The 19,976-nt window shown below is 41.2% G+C and overlaps 1 protein-coding gene across 1 annotated transcript in view; it reads left to right on the top strand.

Annotated features, from left to right (window-relative positions):
• Window positions 1–2,666: 2,666 nt before the first annotated feature.
• Window positions 2,667–19,976, top strand: part of LOC140729491 (CD81 antigen-like) — a 92,120-nt gene continuing 74,810 nt past the window's right edge. The window contains exons 1-2 of the mRNA XM_073049278.1: window positions 2,667–2,827; window positions 8,567–8,681. Coding sequence (XP_072905379.1) covers window positions 2,762–2,827; window positions 8,567–8,681 — 181 coding nt within the window. The 5' untranslated portion in view covers window positions 2,667–2,761. The remainder of the gene's footprint in view (window positions 2,828–8,566; window positions 8,682–19,976) is intronic.

Genomic DNA, 19,976 nt, shown 5'->3' with positions numbered 1-19,976 from the left:
GCATATCTGCAACTCGTTAAACCTAACTGTACGTCTTTGGAATTTGGGAGAAAACATGAGCACCTAGAGGAAACCCACATGGTCACAGGGAGAATGCACAAATGCCTTACAGTCAGCGGCAGGAATTGAACCCCAATTGGTGATCAACTGTCACTGCGAAGGAATGCGCTAACTGCCATGGCACAGTGCCTCTGGATAGTTCTTCAGTCAGAGGCTAGTTAATCTCTGGGGATTTCTGCTGAGGGGGCCACAAAGGCTGTCGCTCAATGTGTTCAACCTCATGTTTGATACAAGGTTACTTTTTAAGCTAAACAAAGAGATATGAGGAGTAAAGGAAAGGGTAACAAATGGCCTACTTCTGCTTCTATTTCTTAAATTCTTAATTATTTACTAGGGTGTTAGATGTCACTGGGAAGTCAGCACTGATGCATCATCTACCTTTGCTACAGAGAGCAGAAGGAGCCCTCTTCCAGAACTTACAGCATTCAGGAAACCCCTGCTCCTGACCTGCATTCCACACTGAATGTGGTCCTCTCTGATATTTTGGTGAATCACCTTGCATTGCAGGGGAGCTGAATTTAGCTGTCCGCTATCTATGTGCACCGTGCATTAAAGCTGATGATCCACATTTGCATTATATGCAATCAGTACTATTACTTGATGATTGTTTTGCAAACATCCTAATGGATAAGTTCAATTACTGCACCACAACATTGAATTTCTAAACTACTGTGCTTCATAACATTCACTCAGAGAAAACAGAGGAAGTTCCAGAATATTCCAGCTGTTTTATTTATTGCCACTCTTCATTATTAGTTTGTCAGACCATTCATTTAAATTCTACTCTTTTTTATATTTTATCCTTGTGTAAAGTACATAAATAAAACATGAGAACTGAAAGAAAGAGTGGACCCCTGAGGCAGTCAGTCATGCTGTCATCCCATGAGTTCATGGCTGATTCTTTACTTCAATGACACTTTCCTACACCAACTCAATATGCTTTAGCATCTAAAATCAATTGTTTTTTAAATATATTCAGAGACTGACTTCTAAGGCCTTATAACTTACTGCTCTCTGATTGAAGAAATTTCTCTTCATACAGTATACGTCCAGAATACCCAATACCTTGTTTTGAGATTGTGGCGCTTAATTTCTGACTACCAAACACAAAAGAAAAATTATCCTTGCACCCAGCAGAAAGTTACAATGAGACCTCATTCAATTTTCAAGAATACATTTGTATGATTTTACCTACTATCTTAAATAACTCCTTTAAATTCAATAGATTTGTGAAGTACATTCTAATAAGCTGAATATTATCCAGAGCTCAGTGCAAATGCTTTCTCTTTTAGATAATTATTCATAAACCCTAATTTTTTTTTTACCTGCTGCAACTAGTTAGACTATTAATTACCAAGTTCACCCTTCATTGTTCAACATCAGAACAAGTAATATCCTTGAGTTAATTCCTGATGAGTCCTGACGAAGGGTCTCAGCCCAAAACGTCGACTGTACTTCTTCCTACAGATGCTGCCTGGCCTGCTGTGTTCCACCAGGATTTTGTGTGTGTTCCTTGAGTTAATTCATAATTAATTAATTAGTTAATTAATCCCCATGTTTATACAACTCTGAAAATAATCATCTAAAATTGCACTATTTTTCTCTTTCTATTCCCTTATTATTCTCAGGAGGATTGCATCTGGATGAAGACCATGTGAATATTTAATTCTTCTGGTTTATGAATAATGTATTTTTGTCTTTCCATTCATGTTGTGAATTACTCAGTCTCTTTTTCTACTTTAATTAAAACGTATCTGCAGTCATCCTTTATAAAGTATATGCAACGCTTTCTGATCATGGATTATGTGGTTAGGAAAGGTGTGTAAATCCTATTTTCTTCACATCGCAGGAGTAAGAGCAGCAAGACCATTTTATTTACAGAAGGATGGAAAAATCTCTCCTGTCAGTCATAATAATGAAAAGCAGAACAGAATGGGATAAAACCCATTTTTGACTTCAGAAGTACCAAAGACTGGAGTGTGAGGATCACTTTCATCTTGGAGTATTATAGGGTGGAAAAGATTATATTTATTCCTAGAATAGTATTTTCACGTTGGTACACTGAGTCTAAACCGTCAGGCTAAAGCAGCAGCACAAAACCATCGTTTTTATGATGGAAGTAGCTTCAATTACACTAGGTTTATTTAGAAAATTCCTTAATAACTGTTCTAGGACCCGTTAACCTAGTAATGGTACTAACTGCCTTGCTTTCCAGTTACACAGAACACTATCACCTTTTCGGATAAACATAAATATTTAAGCATCGCTGAGCTCCGAAGTCACGAAGCGTCGGGCTGGTTGACTCGACTAGTTTGGCCAGGTTCCACGAAAGGGTTTTCCTCCTTGGGGATTGGTCAAGTTGGAATCGGGATGCCAAGCCCCTCCGGCATTGGCTAGGACTGGACCCGCTGGCAATTGGTCTGCGCCAGGTTGGTTTTGACTGGATTGATTAGGTGTGGTCTTGGAAACGATAGGATGGCTGTTAGAATGCATTAGATTGACACTGAGGATGGAGGGGGCGGGCGGTTTCCTAGCGCCGCGAGTGATTGGTTGGCTGGAATTTTGGGGTACTGCCTGCCTGTGATTGGGTGGCTGTGTTGGGGAGGGCGGTACATGAGTGGGAAGCTCTTGGTTGCTCTTGGTCAGTCAACCTTTTCGAGTTGCTGTTGGAAGATTTGACGTGTGAGCGTTTAACGGAACCATGGGAGTGGAAGGCTGCATGAAGTGTATCAAGTACTTGCTGTTCGTATTTAATTTCCTTTTCTGGGTAAGTGGCAGGTAACGAGCTACGAATTTACCCTTGGGCGTGAGAGGGGGAGGGGGATTCCGTCGCTGGACTGGAGCGCGGAAACTGGGCGGAGCCCCCCGCCCGGACCCTGCGCTGCATTATCGCAGACAGCCCGGCTCCCTCGGTCACCGCTTTCCTCTGCCCGGGCAACTCGCCCCCTTTGTTTGGCAGGTTCTCCCCGCCTCCTTGTGCGGGGTGATGATAAACGCCACTTTTTCGTGCGCATTTGTTATTTGGATGTTATTTTTCTGGTTCGGCGGATGTGTTTGATTCCGAAATGTTGCTGTTCAACTCTCGTCGGTCTAGACAAGAGAAAGCTCAGACTGCAGGAGGGATGTATAACAAGGGCAGATGAGATTTTATTTTAGGAAGAACTAAATTGAGGGGTGGACAAATGAAGAGAATAGCAACGGGCAGGGTCTCTCAGATCAAGCTGTTTGTGGTGGTGGCAGATGTGGGTGCGGTCGGTCGAATGTTTTTTGTGCAAAACTCCGATTAAAGGAACAAATGCATACAGCATTGAATTTGATAAACCTAAACCGTTAAGCGGGTGGGTGCCTTTGAAAATGATGCTTCATGTCTAAAAGTAATGTATCTGGGCTTTCAAAGCAATTAGAGAAAACAGCGGAAGTTCTGGCGATCACTTTCCCATTTCTCTGCCTCTTAATTATCATCCTAAAATACTGTTTATTAGATAGCTGGACAGTTAGTTTAGTCTGTGGACAAAGGGATAAGTGGTTGAAGCGAAGTACTGTTTTACGCCGGTTGTCATTTAACAAGGCGCAAATAATTAAAGAAAATAACCGAAAGGAAATGTTGTTGTTGACCATTGATTCTTCCCTCCCCCCACAGGTAACCAAAAGGTTAATGAGTGACAGCAAGTTTGACATATTTTGGAAAGGGCTTTGGCAAAGTCGTGTATGACAGACCAGTTGCTAAAATCGAATCACTAGGGATCCGAGAGGAGGTTGATTCCAAAATTGTGTCAAGCTCCCGAAAATGTTATTAACTTGTTATGGTTATTTTAATTACTTCAAGGTGGTCGAAACTGAGGGTGTTTACTAATTACGCAATGTTACTGTCCTTATGTAACTTCTCAGCAATAGTAAAAATCTTGGACCCTCTTCATCCTTTTCCGTCCGTCCACTTCGGCCATCGTACAACCTCTTTATTGGCTGATGTTATAAACTAGAATAGCCGTAGTATTTAACATTATTTGTAAGGCTGTTTATTTGCGCCCATTAGTTGCTGTTTGTTTCTACAGTAGATGAGCTTCATTAGCTATGAAATGTTTAGTGAGATCCTGCAGATCAGTACTCAGTTTGCTTTTCAGTTTATAACCCTGCCAATTCTGAAAGTAGGTATGAATGTTACTGAGCAACACACACAATGCTGGAGGAACTCAGCAGGCCAGACAGTGTCTGAGTTCTTGCCAGCACCCAACATCCCATAGATGCTGTGTTCCTCCAACAATTTTGTGTATTGCTTGGATTTCCAGCATCTGCAGATTTTATCTTGTCTGTGATGAAAGTTGCTGAACTTGGTACAAAACTTTTTGACTGACTATATTTTGGTGGCCATGAGATGCAGGGAAAGGTTGAGTCACTGCATTTCTGCTCACCCGCTTAACTATTTGAAGAGCTTTGTGGGTGTTGCTCTCTTTATTTTGGAAATATAGGCAAAGATGGTTGAGGTAATTTAATTTCCAACTTGTTTTTTAAAAAAAATTGAAATGGTGGTGCTGCAAAATTAAAGTTTACATTTGTCATTTTGAAGTTGTGTTTGCAAAGACCCTATTCCCCTATGCTTCTACCTTATGAGCTCCTAACAGTGTTGCATTTGTAATGCACCTTACAAATGCAACAGAGTGAATGTTTCCAGACTAAGTTGGTGCACGCTTGGAAGTGGCTTTTGTAAGTGAACAATACCCTTAATTTTGCATCGAACTCTTTGGAATTAGTTTTATCTAAAATTGTCTGTGCGTAAAGAAATCGGCCAATTTCTTGCCAGCACCGAGTATGCCAACTAGTATCATGATCATTGTGATGAGGGCTGCTGTGGGGGATGGGATTTGGTGCTGCACACGTGTTGCACTGAATTTAAAATAAAAGCTTAACATTTTTGTCAAGTTATGTGACTGTCCCAAGGTGAGGCAAAGGGACTGATCATTCCCAGCTTTGGTACTGCCGCAGATGCGAATAGTCACACTGCCTGCCTGCCAGCCCCACTGTAAGAATGTTGCGGTGGATAGTTTAAGAGAAATGTGACTGATTTACAGTGACCAATTCTCCTTGGTGTTTTGTAACTGAGAAACCTGTGGGGTGTTGCTTTTCTTCACTGTTTTGATTTCTAACTTGGTTACTTTCATTTGCAGAGACTTTCTGCTGATGGAACCAGTGAAGTTTTAATCATGACATTTTGCATGTATTTAATATAGTATTCTTCCGAAATTGGGGTTGAAGTGAGTAATAGCTTTGCCCTTGCGTTGTCCTGACCTCGGAATGCTTGCTGTTGACACTAATTTCCATATCAGTTTGGTGATGATGTGAGCCAATCCTTGTCTAGCTGAGCTATGAATCCTGTTTGTTTATCAGGCTGTACATTCCACAACCAGACTCTGCCCTGCCCACCTGTGAACAAGGACAAAATTGTAAACAAGAGATCCTTCCATGGTGGATCTCTCACACACAAAATGCTGGAGAAACTCGGCAGCCCAAGCAGCATCTACGGCGAGGAAAAAATAGCAGGCGTTTCAGACCGATGCCCTTCATCAGGTTTGGAGAAGAAGTCAGAATAAGAAGCTTGGGGGTGGTGGAGTAGATGGTACAGGCTTATAGGTGATTGGAGAAACCAGTTGAGGGGGAAGGAGCTGCAAGGTGATAGGTGGAAGTGATAAAGAGCTGAAACCCTAAAGGAGAGAGGGGAGGGGCACCAGAGGAAGCCAGGATAGGGAAAAGAACAAGGGAGAAATTACTGTAAATTATAGAGAGATTGTTCGTGCCATCAGGTTGGAAGGTACCCAGAGAAAATGAGATGTTACTACTCCAACCTCAGTGTGGTCTCTTCATGTCAGTGTAGGAGGCTGTGGACGGACATGGCAGAATGGGAAGTTAATTGAAGTGGAAATCCAGCCTCCTGTGGTGGATGGAGCGCAGATGCTCAACAGAGCAAACCCTGATCTACTTTGGGTCTCACTGACGTAGAGGCAACTTCACCGGACGCACCAGATGACCCTGACAGACTCGCAGGTGAATTGTCACCTCACCTGGAAGGGCTGTTTGGTGCCCTGAACCAGGATGAGGGAAGATCGTAGGAGCAGGTATAGCACTTGTCTTGCTTGCACAAGTGCTGGGAGGGACAAGTGGACAAAGGAATCGTACAGGAAGCTATTCCTGCAGAAAGCCAAGAATGAGAAGATGGGAGAGGTGTGCATTGTGGCAGGATCTCATTGGGGATTAAGTTACAAAGACTGATGTACTGATTGCAGAGGCTCATGGAATGGTAGGTAAGGACAAGGGAAGCCCTATCCCTTTTGTGGAGTCGGGAGGATGGGCTGAGGGCAGCTATGCAGGAAATAGAGCAGAGAATGGTGATGGAAGTTAATAATCAATGTTAGTGGAAGGAAAACTGTTCTTTGAAGGAGGACATTTCAGATGGGACAAAATCAGTTCACTTCAAGGTGACCCAAGTTTTTAAATTGTACTTAATAGGTTTCAATAGATACTTTTATTGTTAGAGAAGTGTATAGAATATACATTCTAAAATTCTTCTTCGCAAACATCCACAAAAGCAGAGTGCCCCGAAGAATGAATGGCAGTCAAATGTTAGAGCCCCAAAGCCCACTCATCTCTTTAAATAGTTGCCACTGGTGGGATCATCCTATTTTATGAGGATTTCACATTAAAATAGCTCACGTTAAGTGGTGTGGGTTCAAATAGCATAGTGTTTCCACTGTTCATTGTTCCTGGATGTTTCAAGCACCTGAAATTACAATTGGCTGAGTTCCAAGTGGTAACTTTGTGAGAAGTGTCTTTGGTGGAGGGCAAAGTCATTGTTTTTTTTCCCAACTGTTTATCCAGGAAAAGGGAAGATGGTTCTATGTATTTAGAGAACAGTGTGTATTTTAGTCTGTGCTTTCCCTAACCAGATTCTAGTTTTCTAGAGCAACACAAAATGCTGGAGGAACTTGGCATGTCAGGCAGCATCTATGGAAATTAATAAACAGACAATGTTTCAGATGCCAGAATAAAAAGGTGGGAGGAGTGGAAGGAAGACAGGCTAGAAGGTGATGGGTGAAGCCATTTGTGTGGGAAAGGTAAAGGGCTGGAGAAGGGATTTGATGAGAGAGGAGAGTGGACCATGGGAGAAAGGCAAGAAGGAGGGATATAGGCAGGTGAGGAACCAGAGTGAGAAATGGAAGGGAAAAAATAAATTACTGAAAGGAGAAATCATTATTTGTGCCATCAGGTTGGAGAGTTCGTAGATAGAATGTAAGGAATTGCCCTTCCATCCTGAGAATGGCCTCATCAAGGCAGAAGAGGAGGCTACAGTCTGACATGTTGGAACAGGAATGGGGATAGGAACTAAAATGTTTGGTCACTTGGAAATTCCGCTTTTGGCGGGTGGGGAGGAGGCTCTTAATGAAACGGTCTCCCAATTTGTCAGATTTCACCAATGTAAAGGAGGTCACATCAGGAGCACAGTACATTCACAGGTGAACCTCACCTGGAAGGATTGTTTGGGTTCTTGAATGGATGCGAGGGAGGAGGTGAATGGGCACGAGTAGCATTTCTGTCACTTGCAGGGATATGTCCCAGGAGGGAGATTAGTGTGGAGAGACAAATGGGCAAGGGAATCACAGAGGATGTGATCCCTGTGGAAAGCAGAGAGGTGAAGGAGGTAAAGACATGTCTGGTGATTGTATCTCATTGAAGATGAATCAGGAGATGGTGAGTGAGTTTTCCAAACAAGTTTTTAATATAAATAGCATTAGCTCTGATTCTTTGAGTGATTTCCAGTAAACAAAATACTTCTGACTTGGCTGTTTAATCTTCTCAGAAGTTAAAAGAAGATAGTTTTATGCCAAAAACTGTCATTGGACCAGTATCAGTATGTTATTACATACTGACCCCATAACTCGGATACAGAATAAGATGACTTGTGACTATCCAACATTTCCCAGAGATTCAAAACTGGATCACCTCTTTCAGTCTATTAGGTTAAGGTGGTGCTTGACTTAAAATCGCTCCAATGGATGTTTGGGGATTGTGCGGTTGCTTCCCTTGAATCATTCTGTGAAGCAATTCAAATTTGAATATGCACATCTATGACTTGGTTCAAGTCGGAATGCTTAAATTAAGCGTAAGCATAGGTGGCTTGTCCTGATACTTATGAGATTTTGGCTCACCTGATGGCAACCTCACTCAGCCGGAGATCATAGAGGATGTTTGATTGTAAGAGAATGGGAGGGGGCAGTTAGTGTACATAGGGAGGGCACACGGTATACCAACTACCGGTATGTCTTCAGATAGATCACAAATAAGCCTCCAAAGGAATATAGACTCAAATCTCTCCCAGTATTTTGGAGGGAGTGGACATTGCAAATTTCTGTGGGGGTTGGGGAGTGACCTGAAATCTTCTGGTCTGAAATCAGGGTGAGGGAAATTTGGAGGGCGAGTGAAAGTATCAGGGGTTTAATAATCTGTTTTGTCACTTCAGCTTGCAGGAGGAGTGATTCTTGGTGTGGCTCTGTGGCTCAGACATGATCCTCAAACAACTCAAGTACTGAATACACACTTTGAAGATAGGTGGGCCCCAAACACCTTCTTCATAGGTAAGAACTGAGACTTGCATTATAATGATACAGAAATCAAAATGACTGAATAAGAACAGAATTCGAGCTGACTATGAACACAGTCTGTCTATGCCATCTGTTATCTAAAGGAACCTCATTTTTAGGTTAAGCAGATTCTGTTAGAGTTGGCATTGTTTTGGAAAAATGTGAGATACTGACTCAGTGGTAAGGAAGGATCCAAAATCCATTGGATTTAATTGGGGTGATCAAATTAGCCTCTTGTTTTATTATGCTTGAATATCTTTTGCTCATCAGAATAAGGGTAGGGCCATTTGGCCGAAGAAGAGAAGCTTTTTTTAAGTAAAGGTGATGTTTTTTTGAAATTATCTGCCCCAGAGAACTGTGGAGGCTCAGTCTCTGAATTCATACAAAATAGAGATTGGCAGGTGTATGTGAATCAAGAGGTATAGAGGAAAAGTACTGGAAGATGACACGGAGAACAATCTGGTGAATATTACAGCAGGTTTTAAAGAGCCAGCAGCCTACTCTGTTCCTGTTTCTCATGTACAGTCTGTTGTGTTCCTGATGATATTAATATAGAGATCAGCAATGAGGGTGGTAAACTGAGGAATTTCCCAGTAGGCATTAAGTCAGATTTGTGCAAAGAGCAGGCACTACATTGAAACATTGGAAGGTGGCATGTACAGGTGTGACAATGTTATGTGGTCAAAGTTTTTATATTGCTTGTGAAGTACAAAACCAGCTGCTTGTTAGAATTCCTTGCTGGAAATTTAAAGTTGCCATTCTATCAAAATTGAGTATTTTCTCTTAAGGCATGAATTGCAATGTATTGCATTAGTAGACCTTTGAGTGGCAGTATTTTCATTTTATGTTGCTCTTTCCAACCTCATTATTGTAAAGGACACAAAAAAATCTAATGTGTCCAAAGACTCATGAGCTAACTTGGATAGTCATGGAGGCAGAAGCTCTTGAATGGAGATGGAAATGTACTGCCTGTGTGATTCAAAGTTCACCTTTCGGTCACGTTTGTGAACTGCTGATGTAGTTTCAGAAGCTGCTTGGGAAAGAGCTGCAGGGAGTGAATACAGTGGTTTCAGTGCTCCTGCTTCTATGAGTCATGAAGCAGGGAAACTGATCCTTTGACCCGCTAGGTCAGCGTTAACCATTGAGCACAAAGTATGCTAATCCCACATTGATAGATAGATACTTTATTCATCCCCATGGGGAAATTCAACTTTTTTTCCAATGTCCCATACACTTGTTGTAGCAAAACTAATTACATACAATACTTAACTCAGTAAAAAATATGATATGCATCTAAATCACTATCTCAAAAAGCATTAATAATAGCTTTTAAAAAGTTCTTAAGTCCTGGCGGTAGAATTGTAAAGCCTAATGGCATTGGGGAGTATTGACCTCTTCATCCTGTCTGAGGAGCATTGCATCGATAGTAACCTGTCGCTGAAACTGCTTCTCTGTCTCTGGATGGTGCTATGCAGAGGATGTTCAGAGTTATCCATAATTGACCGTAGCCTACTCAGCGCCCTTCGCTCAGCTACCGATGTTAAACTCTCCAGTACTTTGCCCACGACAGAGCCCGCCTTCCTTACCAGCTTATTAAGACGTGAGGCGTCCCTCTTCTTAATGCTTCCTCCCCAACACGCCACCACAAAGAAGAGGGCACTCTGCACAACTGACCTATAGAACATCTTCAGCATCTCACTACAGACATTGAATGACGCCAACCTTCTAAGGAAGTACAGTCGACTCTGTGCCTTCCTGCACAAGGCATCTGTGTTGGCAGTCCAGTCTAGCTTCTCATCTATTCCCGATCTATTACCATCAACTTCCTGGATTTTACCACTCACCTATGCAACAGGGGCAATATACAGTGCCCAGTTAACCTCCATCCTGACTCCCTTCGACGTGCACTGTCACAAAGAGCGTGAAAACTGATATCTGGAATTGTGAACCAAGAGGTGGAAAGAGATGTTAGGATTGACTGGCAATGATGCTCATCATGTATCTTCATTCATCGTATAGAATATAGAAACAAAAAATGGGAGTTGAGTAACTCAGTTGGAGGACATTGTTATACCAGTAGGGGATGTACAGTCATTGGTATTTGTGCTTGTAACTCAGTGGACAAGGTATTCAGGCAGTGTGGTCTCAGCAGCTGGGCAGTTAAGAAGGAAAGTTGGAAGATAGTGATAGATAGTGGATAGTTTGAGACATTGCTTAATATGGCATGGGAGCGCAGTGGTTAGTACAAAGATTTACAGTACAGGCCAGTCAGGTTCAGTTCCCACCACTGCCTGGCTTTTAATTTTTTCCTGTGATGATGTGAACTTCCTTTGACTGCTCCGGTTTCCTCCCACAGTCCAAAGATGTACTGGTTTGGTAGGTTAATTGGTCATTATAAATCGTGCTATGATTGGGCTAGGGTTAATTCAGGGGAATTGCTGGGCAGTGTGGCTCGAAGGACCGGAAGGGGTTATTTTACGCTGCATCTCAATAAATAAATTTTATAAAATGAATTTTTGGTATAATGGCATATCAGAAACCTGAAACAATGAGTTAGAATAAGTTCTGGTAATGGTGGAGCCCACATTTGGGATTCAGCAATGTCTTCCTGGACTCTAAAGGAGAAGAACTTTGAATGTGTCTTGGTAGTCTACAGGGATGGAGGTTTCTTTTAAGAAAACAATGATTTTACATTTGAAGAGTTTTCTCCTTCTGATAGGGAGAAATATTAACAGTATTTGCCCATGTGTATACCTTGAGGATGTAGTTAGTAGTTTAGTCCAAATAAAACCCAGGATGTACGGGGAGATTTCATGGATAATGTTAAATGAGATGGGTTTGTGGACAAATGGCTAATAAAGCAGAGGGAGACAAGGTTTAGGCCTGAGTGGGTTGTGGAGGTTGAATCTTAAATTTGGCTTGCTGGGGATGGTGACACATCCAGCTGATCAATTGATCTCCGTCTGTCTTAGAAAGTCCATAATCCCCCGGCACTTGTTGCTTGTAAGGATTGGGGAGAGAGAGGTTAAATAAATCTTGCAGCAGAATAATGACCAGAGGTGGTCTTTACTGTCCTGAAATTAACAGGTTTTGGCAGATGGCTTCATTAAGTCTGTATTTCTCTTCACTGGAGAGGAGGTTGGTATCAGAGGTAGTAGTGATCTGGTTTAGATGACAATATTATTTGTGCATAGGGGTCTAGGATTCAGGCAGGGAAACCAGTAAGGCCTTTGTGGCAATATGTAGTTGGATCATAACTGGGATGCTTGCAAACAGAAGTTGGATAATCCATAATTGTTTGTTTCTATCTTGGGCCAATACCTCCTGACTTGCGCTGGAGGTAATTGTTCATCTGCATCAGCATTCAATGGCCAGGAAGCTGCTTTTGATTCTGTTTGAAAATGCTTTTACTTTGGGATGTTGGTATTCTTGATCCATAATTATACTTGTGTTAGCAGTTTTGCACTAATTAGGATTCTGCATTGGAAGCGCACTCTTGTTTGTGAAATAATATAAAATTGAGCATTCTTAACACTGGTAAGTCGTGTGTTTCATCTTCCTCTCCATTCTGTTTTCTTTCACACTATTTGAATTGCTCAACATTTGAGGTATTCATTGAGGTTGATTTTAGTACTGAGAGTATAGACTTTGTCTTGCATTTGTTGGTATTGTCAGTGAATGCAAATACTAAAACTACCTGGCATTTTTCCATCAAACATAATTCATGGGTTCACTAGAGATATCACAGTAGCAGTTCAAATGTGTGCAGTGAAAATCACTTCAAGTAATCCACTGCATCTTTCTTCTTGGGCAAGTAGCAGGTATATGTGCACCATGTCTGGTAAAGTAGGGGGCTTGTGTTGTACTTTAACCTTCCTACATTTGCCATTACACTTTCACTAATACAGCACAAAGGTGCTCATGCTTTCGTCTGCAGTTTTGGTGTTGAACAATACTAAGGTAGCCCGCCTCTATGATCTCAGAATTGTGCCTTTTGGCAGCTGGTCCTCTCAAACCTGCAGATGTGGTTTATAGTCATTCCTTGAAATCTAAAATAAATACAATTATGTTTACATAAATTATTTTATCTGCTTAAAACTGACACCCAATTGTATGTTTTGCACACCCTTAAATGTAACTTATGCTATTTTTGTAATATTCAGAATTGTTCCATCTTAAGAGTTGGAGTAATTATTTAGAAGACCCATATAAATCACTGGCAAGAAAAGAGAATTTACGAAGACTAGATTAAATTGTTTTGTTAGGTGCTGTGAATTTCATTGTTGGCTACTGGTGGTTCTGAATCTGTCTAAAATGGTGAAAATTCCAAGGGTCACTAAGAAGATCCTTTGATTTGTGTCTGTCTTGAGATGCAGGAATGTTTAATATATGCAATGCACAGCTAATGCCTTGTTTGATTTAAAATCTGGCTTGGCATTGCAATGGTTGAAAGTGTCTTGTGGTTGAGCACATGTCTGGCAGGCATCATACATAGGTTTGTAATGTACACTGGTATGCCAACAATAACTTGGCCATTGTTCACTAATTTGTAGGCTTGGGACTCCAAGTATAGATACTGTCAGAATGAAAGGTCATGTTGAATATTTTGTTACCACCTGTAAATTTGGCTTCTCTGTAATTCTAAATTATGCTCACCTGCTTATGAGCATCCCTTATCCGAAATAAGGGCCTGAAGCGTTTTGGATTTCAGAGTTTTTCAGATTTTGGAATATTTGCATCTATTATAATTAGATACCTAGGGAGATGGGGCCCAAGTCTAAACATAAAATTCATTTATGTTACGTATACAGCTTATGTAGAGCTGGTGTGAAGCTCAGTGTGAATGGTTTGCAGTTGGAGCACGGTCTGATGTGATGGAGCTGGGTCCTCCACAAGCTGTCAGAGTTGAATGACTCTCTATTACTGGGTTCCAGATTACGATTGGCTTCATATCCTTCATCGATTTCAAACAGACATCTGTTCCACAGCAACTACGGTGGGAGGAGGGGTAGTTTAATATAATTTGTGCATGAAACTATTACCTTCAGTTTTCGGTTTGTCATGATAGATCTTTGCTCCTTTCATGATCAACGATATAAAGCGGCATATCTTCACTCTGTGATGAATCCACCATTTCAATATACAATTGAGATCTTCATTTTTCACTTTATGCAGTGATTTTTTATTTTTCATTAACGTGTTCATTTACATATGAGGTCACGTCTCAGAACTGTCTGTAATGCACAGAGACCTGTGCATCACCTGGGAATCTTCCCTGTGGCTTGTGGAATTTTCCATTTGTGACATCGTGTAAGGATTAAAAAAAAAACACAACAGCTATGGATTTCAGAGTTTTCAGAATTTGGAATTTTGTATACGGGATGTCCAACCTGCATTGGTGTTCATGTGTTCTCTAATTTTATATATGTATATACATTCAAGAATGAGTGGAAAACACCTACAGAAGTAGAAAGAATATGGCTTAGATAGTTCTGTGTTTTTTGCATTATCAAGAGGTCAGTTTTTTTACTAAAATATTCTTTATATAGTATTGTGCACGTGAAAACTAATGCTGCTGCTTCAGGGAAGCACGCAGATGAAAAGTTGCTAACAGTCAATCTTGAATCAATGTAAATAATTCTTCTGTAGAGTTTCATGCTATTTGAATTAATTTGCAGATTTTCTTTATTTTCTGCCCTCCATTTTGTGTTCCTCCATCGTCCAATTGGCACTGAAGACTTGTCATTTATATTTACAGTAAATTGGTCTGCTCATTATCATGCTAATCTCAAACCCATCTGCTGTTTGTGGAATATATTTTAGTAAATGAAAATACAAAAAAATTACCGATGTGGTTTTAGATTACGAGTGAGGCTTCAGAAGTTGGAGATGGGTATGGGGGTGGGGAGACAGCATGGTGATATCAGGAGTTTTCAGTTTGCTGTTATAGTTTCCCCTTTCAGTTGGACCTGACTTGATGGGAATATGGACACTAGAGTTGCAAAAACTTGCCTTTCTTATTAAAAGATCTTGCATGATAACGGGTCCTTCCAGTCCAGTGAGCCTACACTATAATGTTACCAGTTAACTTACTAACCTGTAGGTCTCTGAAACATGGGAGGAAATCAGAGCACCCAGTGGAAACCCACGCGGTCATGCAGAGAACATACAAACTCTTTACAGACGGCCATAGAATTGAACCCAGTTTGCTAGCGTTGTAATAGTGTTACAGTAACAGCTACACTACTATGCTGTTTATAGGAAGTGCAACTTTTTGTGACTGTTGGTCTACTTTTGGTTGGGGGGAGTAATCTAGTGACACTTGAAACAACATCCCTGCAACAGACTTTCAGCTATTTAACTCAAAGCTGAAGATTCCTTGCTAATACTTGTCTCCAGTGTTTTCCTCTTCTTAGAATTTGTGGCTGGGTGTCATATTTAACAAATCTACACAGACGCGGGTCCTGCACCCACCAAGTCCTCCTTAATCAATAGGCATTCTTTTGTACTAACCTTGCATTTTTGTTACTTCCTCATTCTCATTAACTCGCTCCCTTCCTGCACCTTAACCAGATTCTACCCTCCACCCATAAACTAAAGGCAATTTGGTAGTCAATTGACCTGAAAACCAGCATCCAGAAGAAATGGAAATTCACAGAATGAACCTACAAACTTCACACAGACAGCATTGGAGGTCTGAATTCAACCTGTATCTCTGGTGCCCGCAGCCACTCAACTGGCTGTGTATCTTGTCACGTGGTTAGATTGAAGGACGCTAGAAATTTTTTGTTACATTAATTGCCACCTCCATGTATCAGTAACACTTCAACAGTCTCTTGCTTTTTCTTGATCTGTTTTAACTATCATTTGGTATAAACTGCACCATTTCGGATTTTGTTCATGTCTGTGGAGAGTTTGATTCATCAATTTGTGTGATTAACTTATTGGGATGGATTTGTGAAGGGTATATCATCAAATTAATCTGGTTACATTATTTGAGAATGCAGCCAACAAGTTGGACCTTGGTTCATGTTTATAATGGGCAAATGACCTTGGAAAGGGAGAAGGCTATGCTTTTGGTGCCTTACTCCACTGCTATAGGGAAGGGGGGAAGGTGAGCTGCTGTGAGAAAGGAGTTCTCTCCCGGGACCCTTTGGTCAGCTGAGTTCATCCACCATTCTGTACGTGTTGTCCTAAATTTCCAGTATCTGCAGTCTCTCATGTCTTGCAGATTGAAAAATTGATTACCTTTATAGAGGATTTGTATACATGTGTTACATTTCAGGGTTAAAGCAAAGTAAGATACACAACCTTATTTTTACAAAATGTAACCAACATCAGACCTTTGCTAATTTTTGCCCATCTAAAATAAACTATAAGAGTGTTTGGGGTTGTGCAGCTCTGAGCCTTGACTAGTTTTACTTGCCAGTTAAGTGGGAGCTTGAGTACAAGTCAAATAAAATAATAGGGAAGAATAACAGAAGATGAGGATGACTACGTAAATTCAGAGTAAACTCGTTATCAAAGCACATGTATATCACCAAATACAGCCCTCAGATTTATTTTCTTGTAGGCATACACAGTAAATCCAAGAAACACAATAGAATCAATGAAAGACGGCACCCAACAGAACAGACAAACAATGTGCAAAAGAGGACAAACTGTAAATACAAAAGAGAAAAAAGTAATAACAAACAAGCAATGAGATAGTCCTTGAATATAAGAAATAGGAGCAGGAATAGGCCTGCTGAGCCTGCTCTGCCATTCAATAAGATCGTGGCATATCTGGCCATGGACTCCTCTCTACCTACTTGCCTTTTCCCCATAACCCTTAATTCTCCTACCATGCAAAAATCTAACCAACCATATCTTAAATATATTTACTGAGGTAGCCTCCACTACTACATTGGGCAGAGAATTCCACAGATTCACTACCCTCTGGGGGGAAAAGCAGTTCCTCCTCATCTTTGTCCTAAACCTACCCCTCCTAAATCTTGAGGCCATGTCCCCTAGTTCTACTCTCACCTATCAGTGGAAACTACTTTCCTGTCTCTATCTTATGTATTCCTTTCACAACTTTGTATGTTTCAATACGATCTCCTCTCATTCTTTGGAATTGCAGCAAGCACCATCCCAGATGATTCAATCTCTCCTCATAGTCTAACTCTCTCATCTCTGGAGTCAACCGTGTGAACCTCCTCTGCACAGACTCCAAACCCAGTATATCCTTAAGTAAGGAGACCAGAACTGCATCCAGTACTCCAGGTGTGGCATCAAGAGTATCCTGTACATCTGAGGCATAATCTCCCTTCTCTTGCATGCTGTGCCTCTAGCAATGAATGCCAACAGCCCATTTGCCGCCTTGATGGCCTGCTGCATCTTCAAACCAACCTTTTGTGATTCATGCACAAGCACTCCCAAGTCCCCCTGCACAGCGGCATGCTGCAATTTTGAGTCCGTAGTGAGGCCATAGGTTGTGGGAATAGTTCAGTGATGGGGAGAGTGAAGTTATCCCCTCTGGTTCAAGGGCCTGATGATTGAGGGGTAATAACTGTTTCTGAAACTGGTGGTGTGGGGTCCTGAAGCTTCCTGATGGCAGCAGCAAGAAGAGAGCAAGGTCTGTGTTGTGGGAATCCTTGATGATCGATGCTGCTTTCTTGTAACAGTGCTCCTTGTGGATGTGCTCGATGATGGGAAGGGCTGTATTCATCACCTTCTGTGGATTTTTCAGTTCCTGGGCATTGGTATTTCCATACCAGATCATGGTGCAGCTAGCCGGGATACTCTCCATTGTACATCTACAGAAGTTTGTCAAAAGTTTTAGATGACATTCGTATTTCAATTCATATTTGAAATTGTGCAAATGGAAGAACTAATGTAGTTCTTCCTACTGGTCAAGAAAGTGGCTTGATCCTGTAAAATTATATTAAAATAATAAGCTGCTTTTATTTCGTTATCTAACTTTCTCAGGAATTTATCCTGCCTTAAAGGCCCGAATAGTCAACATTTTTAATCAATATTAAAGAAGCTTTACTTTGACAGAGGCTTCCTTTAACTGTAAATCAATGTCCCTTCACATACATGGCATGTTAACTCACAACTGAATAAGGACATCACAGAGGTAAATCTGACAGATAAACTTCCCTTAGTGACAGCAGGAGGGCCAGCTGACCTTCCTCTCTAGTGATGAGACCCTTGCAGCATCTTTCAAATCCTTCCACTCTTAGATTTTTTTTCTTGACTTTCTTCACTAACCAGCAATATTAAACAAAGTGCAGCAGTTAACATAACCTGAATTGTTGTCCACTATGAGGGCTTCTGGACAAAGTTAAAATAGCCAGTTAGTTTTGTGAAACATCATGTGATTTTTTTTTTTCCCTGAGGGTGAGGGGGGATTGGTCAATTCTGGGGATTATTCAATCTCTCTTATAAACTTGCACATCTGGCAAGTAATTGAAAGATGGCGTTCAGTGCAGAGAATGGCCAGTTACTGCATTTTCATGCAAAGTAGAAAGGTGGTCGATTGCTAAGAAGGTGCTGGTCTAGTTCAGGACAGCAAATTTGGAGTAAAATTGCCCCCTTTACTAAATAATCCACCGCCATAAAAGAGGCCATTAAGAAATTGAAACAAACACATGAGATTATTTCAAGGATAGAAGAGGAAGTTGGCAGGTTATGCTGAACGTGTATTGAACTAGGTTAAACCACACAGTCTGCATATGTTTGTGGTTGTCATATTACAGAAAGAATAATGGAGAGGGTGATCATCAGACTTATTTAGGCACAATGGAAATACAAGGGAATATATATCAGGAAACGATTAGCAGACTGGGTCATCTATTTGGTCACCTTGGAGATGACTAAAATCATGAACATTTTTGATACAGTGCGTAAATTTTTCACTTGTGGAAAAGAGTGTAACTAGTTGACATCAACATAAAATAGCCAACAGGAAATTCAAAGGGAACTTCTATACCCACAGAGTAGTAAAATGTCAAACAATCTACCACAAGAAGGTGTGGCGAGCAGTGTGATTACTTGTAATACAAGGCTAGATAAGCCTGTGAGGGGAAGGAGATAAAGGGGTAAGCTGATAAATTTAGATGAGGAAAGAAGAGAGAATATGCACCAATGTGGACCAGTTGGGCTGGGCTGTGTCCACTATGGATCTTCCATTTGAGGGACTTGCTGTTTCCATACCAGGCTGTAGCGCAACCGATCAATATACTCTACACCACATGTCTATTGAAGTTTGTTAAAGCTTTAGATGTCATACTAAATCTTCATAAACTTCTAAGGAAGTAGAGGTTCTGCCGTGCTTTCTTTGTAATGGCACTTAGTGGGGGGTCCGGTATGGATCCTCTGAAATAACACCGAGGAAACTTAATGTTGCTGATCCTCTCCACCTCTGATTTTCCCCCAATGAGGACTGGTTCATGAACTTAGATTTCCTCCTGAAGCAAATAATCAGCTCCTTGGTCTAGCCGACATTGAGCGAGAGGTTGTTGTTGTGGCACCACTCAGCCAGATTTTCAATCTCCCTCCTGTATGCTGATTCATCACCGCCTATAATTTGGTCAACCGTCAGTAAACTTGAAAATGGCATTGGAGCTGTGCCTATCTTCACAGTCATAAGTATAAAGTGAGAGGAGCAGGGGGATAAGCACACAGCCTTGTGGTGCACCTGTGCTGATGGGGATTGTGGAGGAGATGTTGCCAATCCAGACTGACTGGAGTCTGCAAGTAAGGAAATGAGGATAAAATTGCACAAAGCTCCATCCCTCCCTACTGAAAGGTCTTCCCCCTTCCAAAACACATTCGTTTATTCTGGCTTCTGCTCTTTCATTCCTGTACTAATGAAGGGTCTCGGTCCAAAATGTTGACTACCTGACCTGCAGTTGCCCTGGCAAGTAGCTAGGAATAGAAACTCTCCTTGCTTTATGGTCCAGCAATCACAGCTGCAGTGAAAATTTGATTTGAGCAGACTTCCTATTCTGCTGCCCTGTCACAAGACCATAAAGCATCTAATACAGATGTGTGGACAGACATAAAACAATGTCTGAGTTTATTAGCATTCTGAAAAGTTGATGAATGATTCTGATGTTCATCGCTCTCAAGAGTATTATTGCAGATGGGACCAGCCATCCTGGCACCATCTTGTTATTTATGTGTTGACTTGCAAAGTGTTGGTGACAGCCACATTACAGGGGTCTAAAGGTGGCTTTAAGTTTGTGTAAACACGTTCTTCATGATTTCCTGTCGGCTTACATCCTGGTCTAAATGTTCAGA

Source organism: Hemitrygon akajei, chromosome 6 (genome assembly GCF_048418815.1).
Source record: "Hemitrygon akajei chromosome 6, sHemAka1.3, whole genome shotgun sequence".
NCBI classification, from domain to species: domain Eukaryota; kingdom Metazoa; phylum Chordata; class Chondrichthyes; order Myliobatiformes; family Dasyatidae; genus Hemitrygon; species Hemitrygon akajei.
The sequence above is the reverse complement of the archived record's forward strand: the minus strand, read 5'-3'. Positions and strand labels throughout refer to the sequence as shown.